Here is a 7,704-nt window from a genome sequence, read left to right as displayed (position 1 = left end):
ATGTAATGCGAGTATGACCTGGATTTCTTTTGTGATAGTATTTTCTTTCAGAAAAATAACAATCAGTGCTTTTGTAACGGCCGGCAGAGACGGGCTTGTTTTAAACATGAACCGTTCATGTTTAAAACGTGATTTAAAAGTTAGATTAGGAGATAAATGCACTTTTGTGAATCTCATAACACAGGCTCTCTATGAGGAAACGCGACTTCCTGGTCACATGATCTCTAGAGATGGACCGATTGCAAAATCCTTGGCCGATACCGATCCGCCAGTTTTATGAAGGTCTGACCTGCCAAAACCGATTTTTCCGATACCGATTTCTTTAGCTAAGAACTAGAAAATAGGGTTGCTCCAATACCCTTTTTTCAGGCCAAGTAGGCCTTCAAGACATACTTCAAATTGAGTACCAATAAGCTAGAAGAGCACTAATGCCAAATCAATCACAATAGTAAAATATCCAAAATCACAGACAATATCCAGTCTAATATGACCGTCTGGACTAGGCAGGAGGAAAGCAGGTGATGCATGCTTTTTTTCCCCTTCTTTTTGGAGACGACATAAACACAGGATTATTTTTGATATTGGCCGATTCCGATGTCCATCCCTAGTGATCTCCTGTTGCATTTCGGGAATTGGAATGTTTCTCTTCAGCCGCGGGTATCTCGTACAGTAAGCTACAGTTTAACGTAGCTTACTGTACAACACGGTCAAGCGCGTCGTGGCCACCGGGAGACATCAAAGAGTTTGACGTGTTGGCGCGTCGTGGGCATCAAATGTGTTAATTCTGAGGTGCCTGTATGGTTTTCAATACTGTCACGCATCTGACCTTTCTGGTTTTCCCAGGAGAAGAACTGGTTCATGTTGAAGCCTGTGTGTCTGGTGGTGACAGCTTCTGCTCTGTGTGTTGCTGCCCAGATAACAGAGCCGTCAACCTTTTTATTCAGAGCTGCAACTGAAAGGCATTTTGGGGTCCGTGCCAGCCCCTTTACCCCTTTATCTGTAGAATGATGGGCATGCCATGACCCCTCTTGTTTGATATGTGCTGTGTGTGTGTGTGTGTGTGTGTGTGTGTGTGTGTGTGTGTGTGTGTGTGTGTGTGTGCGCGTGTGCGTGTGCGCCTGCGGGTGAGTGGTATTAGAGTTTACACAAAATTGGCATCCGATTACAGCATAATCATTTCAGGGTGCAGCTTTAATGAAGGTGCATTTGCCTTCTTACTGTGTGTGTGTGTGTGTGTGTGTGTGTGTGTGTGTGTGTGTGTGTGTGTGTGTGTGTGTGTGTGTGTGTGTGTGTGTGTGTGTGTGTGTGTGTGTGTGTGTGTGTGTGTGTGTGTGTGTGTGTGTGTGTGTGTGTGTGTGTGTGTGTGTGTGTGTGTTTCCCAAAACACACACACTTCAATATTCCCTGCGAGTCAGAAGGCAAATGCACCGCCACACGCGCACACACAGACTTTTGATGAGTGTGTTAAAGAGAATGGTAACAGAGCATGCTGAGATGGCGATAAATCAGTCTATTTCTGTCTCCCCCGGTGCCTTTTCTGACCGTTCTGTGGATGGCTAAAGCATTTGGTACGACACCATTACTCACAGCAAGCAAGCCTCCACAGCACAGCTGACTTCACATTCTATCTGGTTCCCTCATTCTCACTTGCTTGCATTCCTTCTCTCGCTCTCATCTCTCTCTCTCTCGCTCCTTCCCGCCCTCTGCTTTGTTTTCTTTCACTCTCGTCTTCTTGCGTTTTCTCTCTCTCTCTCTCTCCTTCATTTCTGTTTCTCACTTTTTCCTACACACCTTGTCCCTTCTTCTCCTTCTCCCTCCAGTCAACCCTCTGTCCGTCTCTCCCTCCCTCTCCTCGCATGCCGTTCCTCTATTTTGTCACCACTGAGAGATGAGTGGAATTTCTCATCCATCTGAGAGAGAGGGTCATATTGGACTTCGTGCTCCAGCTCTCTTCTCACTCTGTATTCACTCTATATTCAGCCTCCTCTCTCCATCGATGCTGCGTTCGTTCGCTGCCTCTTTTTGACGCTCTGCACCGGCTTCTTTGGCTTCACAACTCTTTGTCCGCCTGCCAAGGAAAAGCGCCTCACTACTGGGACCCCTCTCTCTCCCTCTCTCTCTCCCTCTATTACCCTTGCCACCCCGTGGAGTGTCATTCTGCAGGATGCAGGAACTCTTCTTAAGGATCCCATCTGTCAGCGCCGTAGCCAGGAGGATGGGGCCTGATTTCCTCCTCGTCTCGGCTAATGAGCTTAGCCTGCGTTGAGTGGCTTTTTTAGCCTTTCCAAGCAGTCTGGAGCGGTGGTGGTGGCGGTGCATGGGGCAGCAGTTAGCCTTTATAGCGGCGGGTTAGCTAGAGAGAGGAGCCACGGTCGAAGGGGAGCGAGTCTCCTCACAGCTCCCACCTGCAGGGAATCACTTTTACTGCCGCTGCCGTTCGGACACGGATCGTCTCTCTCTCTCGTTCTCTTTACACCCCTCCCTCTCCATCCCCTCTGTGGTGCTCTAGCGCTACCTGACTCCCCTCCTCTTTCTCTCTCTCTCTCTCTCCCTCCCTCCCTCTCTCTCTCTCTCTCTCTCTCTGTCCCGGGGCACTGGCTTACTGCTTGTATATCTGCATCATCACCCTCCAGTCAGGCGCCTGCTCCGTGCTTCTAAAACCACCTCTCTCCATCTGTTTCACTCTCTTCATTTCAGCTTCATTCTCTCAGTCTCTCTCTCTCTCTCTCTCTCCCTATCTATCTTGTGTTGTCTGTGTCCTTTACCTGTTTGCCAAAATGTATCGCAACCCATGGATTTCGAATTACCTGAGCCATGTCAAGTTTTGCAGCCAAGGTAAGGGGGGAGAGCCTGCAATCTGGGGCTGGGGGGGGGGGTGGAGGGAGGGGATGGGATGGGATGGGATGGGGGGATTTGGGGCGAGGGTTGAGATTAAGCTCCTGCTGGGACGAGGTAGTGCGTGAGCGACTAGAGGCTGAGACTGGTGCTGTCTGTGTGGTGCCGGGGAGTTGGCATGCTGTGCAAACTGCAGTGTGCGTGTCTCTCTCTCTCTCTCTCTCTCTCTCCCTCTCTCTCTCTCTCTCTCTCTCACACTCTGCTTTACTGCCCCCGTTTCCAGCCAGCTGTCCTTGCGTTGCGTTGCGCTGCAGGCTGCAGCTGTAGCCTCCAAGGACACACACACACCAACCAACCAGGCACCAGAGATAGATAAGCAACTCTCTTAACGCTGCAAGAGGCAGGTTGGAGAGAGAGGGAGAGAGCTATTCCTGGCCTGCACAGCTACTTGTACTTTGTCTGACTTATTTATGGAAGTGTTATCTGGTTGTGTGTGGAGTGTGGTACTGTAAACGTATGGCCATATTTAGGCTTTACATCTGTGCGTACTCACTGTGTGTGTGTGTGTGTGTGTGTGTGTGTGTGTGTGTGTGTGTGTGTGTGTGTGTGTGTGTGTGTGTGTGTGTGTGTGTGTGTGTGTGTGTGTGTGTGTGTGTGTGTGTGTGTGTGTGTGTGTGTGTGTGTGTGTGTGTGCGCACGCAGGAGAATGTGCTTGTGCAAATACAGTACAGTATAGTGCAGGAGTCTTCACCGTTTTCAGGCCAAGGAAGGACCCCTTAGTTGAGAGAGAGACAAAGCAGGGACCCCCACAACATTTTCATAGATTCCATATAGTTTCACTGTTTGACAGCACAATCATCAGTGCATTTTGGATTCATGTCAATTTGTGTTTTCAGATATGTATTAACCACTAGAACCGTCAATACTTAAACTTGACCTTCTTTTCCCCCTCATACACCAAACCAGTTTCCCGACGGGCGTTTGTGAGCTTTTAGATCTGCTATTTTTGGCTAAAGTTCTCATGGACGCTAGGATTCAAGTGGTTAATATAAAAAAGGAGAAAAAAGTTTCTATCACACAAAGATTTGGAGGACCCCCTGTAGTAACTCTGAGGACCCCCTATGGGTCCCGGACCCCCTGTTGAAGATCCTTGCAGTATAGTGAGTGTGTGTGCCTTTGCCATAGGGCAGTTTTCTGAGCGCAGCATGCCTCGACAACACATTAAAACCCATTTAGGCCTAGAATTATTGAATGCTTTAACCAGTGAAAAATAGCAGATATACAAGCTCACAGCGTGGCACCGAGTGCCGCGCTGCGAGCTTGTAGATCTGCTATTTTTGGAAAAAGTCGTGAAAATGTGCGCAAATCCTTGAATATATGCATTTTTAAAGCGAACGTTTGTAACTGAAATTTTGCTTCTGGGTGGTCCCTGGAACTAGATATTTTGAAATGGGGGTCCGTGGCCAAATAAATATCATTTTGGGGGTCCTTCACGTGAAAAGGTTTGAGCACCACTGACATGGTAGTCTCTCAAGAACAGACTGAGCTCCAGTTAAGTGAAAAGGACCTTTTCTTTGACGATGGCTGGCCAGATTGCTGATATAGAAACATAGGTTTTTCAAAAAACCTTAGAAGGATTCAAAAGACACTTATAGATTCGGGTCAATATTCTAATTTTCACGATTTTTCAAAAATAGCAGATCTGTGAGCTTGTATATCTGCTATTTTTCAATAGTTAAAGCACCAGTGTCCTGGTGTGCAAGCATTTCACATTCCCTTTATCAGTGTCAGTATTATTTCCAAAAAGTGGATCATGGAGGGTTGTGATCTAGTTCTCCACATTGGCTGGGGGAAACCACCACCGCAACAGGTGTCCTGCTTGCTGCCTGTTGCAGCAGTAAAGGACTTCCTAGGAAGCTTAATTTGGGTGTGTGTGTTGTTGTCATTCCTGATTTACCACACATGACTTGTCAAAGCATCCACTTATCTGCTCCTTTAGCTTTCTGCCACACCCCTCCCCCCCCCCGGACTTGAGCCTTGGTAACTGCAATTAGCCATTTGTGTCATTGTCAGTTTGTCACACATTGTCATTGCCATTTAAGGAAGGACTACGGTTATTGGCTCGTTCTCCGTTTGAAGGCCTGTCTTCATTTTGATTTAATTCATACTCGTGACGGGCAGTAGTGCTTTCAAGGCTTCCGTGACCGGACGCCGTCAGGCCAATATATTTCCCACATGCACGCGTAGGAACGGCACGGAACAGTGCATGCTAGAGAACCATCGAGTTATAGGCTATACGAGTGACGACGTGCCATAAAGCCCATCTAATCAAATGGCTATTTGCATAACAAGTTTACCAGTGAGTGGTGGGCTAGGCTTGCGCATCCCCCATAGATTCACAAGCCCAAGTAGGCTACCCTATTCATATGGATAGGCTACTTTAACACCTAGGTTTCCAGCGGTGACTGTACAGTATGTGCGTGCGTCCTCATAGGCTACATGGCTCCATTACTGTGGTAGGTACTGTTTGAGATTCGTTCAAAGCAAACTTTTAGTTTCTCTACTGCTGCGCAGTATTTTCTATTTGCTCCATGCGTATAGGCGCACGCACACACCTAGTGGCGCACGTGGCGTCAATAAATGACCGTCCCCCCTGAAAAGAAAACACCAAAGCACCACTGAACACGGTGTTAGCAGTTGACACCGTTGCGTTGTTACCATGAAGTACACTTGACTTGGACTACTTGACTGTTTCCCTGTCTCTTTACATCATAAGCCCCTCCGAGTTAGTCAGCAGGTGGGTGACAGGAGTGGGTCACGGGGTATAGAACAGGGTGGGCTGATTAAGCTGACCCCCCTCCCCCCAACACACACACATTCACACACACACACACACACACACACACACACACACACACACACACACACACACACACACACACACACACACACACACACACACACACACACACACACACGTGTGTGTGTGATGTAATGGTCCATCATGGTTTAGGAGTGACACATTTCCTTTTGGCTTTGCCGTTAATCCCAATCGTGGAAGTTAATCCTATATCCTCCATTTAGCCCTATATGCTCACCCCGGATGCCTCTCTGGTACGGTAACTATTGTGTGTGTGTGTGTCTGGTTATAATTAGGCTTGACATCACCAGCACTATGCTTTTAATGTAATGCACCTCATCCTGGATAAAACCTGTAGGTTTCAGTGACACAGGCCCGCTGTAGCTCATAAGAGAAGAGAGAACAGTTGATTTCCCCCAAAAAACACTTATCTAGGGCAGGGGTTTTCAAAGTGGGTGACGGGGCACCCTGGGGTGCCGCGACGGCAGTCCAGGGGTGCCGCGAGATAATTTGATAATATTTGGAATTTATTTGGACAAACATTTAGTATCATTTTAAACTTGAAGTTATTTTCAGTCAGTTCTAACCAAAATGGCTATTATCTCAACATTTTCCTCGCAACATAATTACTAAAATATCATCACTGTCGGGCAGACACCTTGTATCTCCAAGTTTCAAATGTGTACGTCTTATGGTAAAACAAAGCCCTGCTTCATCATACAAGACTGTCGCACAAAACTAGTGAAAACAGCAGATCTACTGCTTGTAGATCTGCTGTTTTCACTAGTTTAGTACATTTTATAGATGATAAATACAAAACGAAAGGTTTTGGACATACAAGGTTTCCCCCCGACAACGACAATATGCTATAAATATAAGGTGCTGGGAGTGAAAATTATAATGTAGGGGTGCCTAGGATTAAAACAAATATTTATGGGGTGCCCTGAGACAAAAAAGTTTGGGAACCCCTGATCTAGGGAGTATTCTCTGGTCCCTGGTGGGAGGGGAAATCACTTTTTACTGCTTCCTCCAGCAGATGGCTGGCTGCTCAGATTAAAGGACAACTTGGAGGTTTTTTTTTACAACAAGGGTTCATATTTTAGATAGTCATTAGAGAAAAGAAAAGATGAGTGTTACAAATATTTTCATTTACTTCTTTCTATCGTTTTAGTGATTTGAACAATTTTGATTTGAATGCATGCCCCCAGGTTGGGGGCATGCATGCAAGTGGTTAAATATGTGTTTTTAGACACAATAAGCCCATTCCCAAGATGCACCGCAATCTTTCATGGGCAGATGTGACTTATGGGGGCTGGTGTGAATAGTAACAAAGAAATTGAGGGCTTATTGTGTCTAAAAAGACATATTTAGCCACTTGCCCCCACCCACTGAAATCAAAATGCTAAAATCGCTAAAACAACAGAAAGCAGCAAATGAAAACATTTTAACACCCTTCTCTAATTACAATAATATGAAGCCTTGTTGCATGTTGGAATTTATTTGGACACTTGAAAAAATATTTAGTTTCATTTTAAACTTGAAGTCAGTTCTAACCAAAATGGCTATCATTCATTTCAAATTTCTCCTCGCAACATAATCACTAAAATACCGTCATATCTCCAAGTTTCAAATGTGTACGTCTTTTGGTAAAGCAAAGCCCTGCTTCATCTACTGTACAAGCACACAGGCATTGTGTTCTTGTAGATCTGCTATTTTCACTAGTTTAGTACATTTTATAGATGATAAATACAAAAAGAACGGTTTTGGACAAGGTTTCCACTAGGGGTGCCACGGTTCACGGTATAAAACCGAACCGTACGGTACGCCCTGCACGGTACCCGGTTCAATACGCCTGTTATGAACCGCGGTCTTTTTGTGTTTGCAAATTAATTAATTTCTTACAGCTGGACAGCCACTGTGCATCATGCACAAGACAATCTCCACTAAACCCCGCTCCGCAAGTAAACACGCACTAATGTCCCATCATCGTAGCCCTCACCCCCACCTAC

General features: G+C 46.1%; 1 protein-coding gene across 1 annotated transcript in view; it reads left to right on the top strand.

The window, feature by feature from the left end:
• Window positions 1-2,777: 2,777 nt before the first annotated feature.
• Window positions 2,778-7,704, top strand: part of LOC308306623 (supervillin-like) — a gene marked incomplete at both ends in the record, with an annotated part of 129,764 nt that continues 124,837 nt past the window's right edge. The window contains 1 exon segment of the mRNA XM_080751661.1: window positions 2,778-2,835. Within this exon segment, the coding sequence (XP_080607787.1) occupies window positions 2,778-2,835 (58 nt within the window).

Source organism: Nannobrachium achirus (assembly GCF_963921795.1).
Source record: "Nannobrachium achirus genome assembly, chromosome: 21".
Taxonomy (NCBI): domain Eukaryota; kingdom Metazoa; phylum Chordata; class Actinopteri; order Myctophiformes; family Myctophidae; genus Nannobrachium; species Nannobrachium achirus.
Note: the sequence above shows the minus strand (reverse complement) of the source record. Positions and strands in the feature narration are given on the sequence as shown.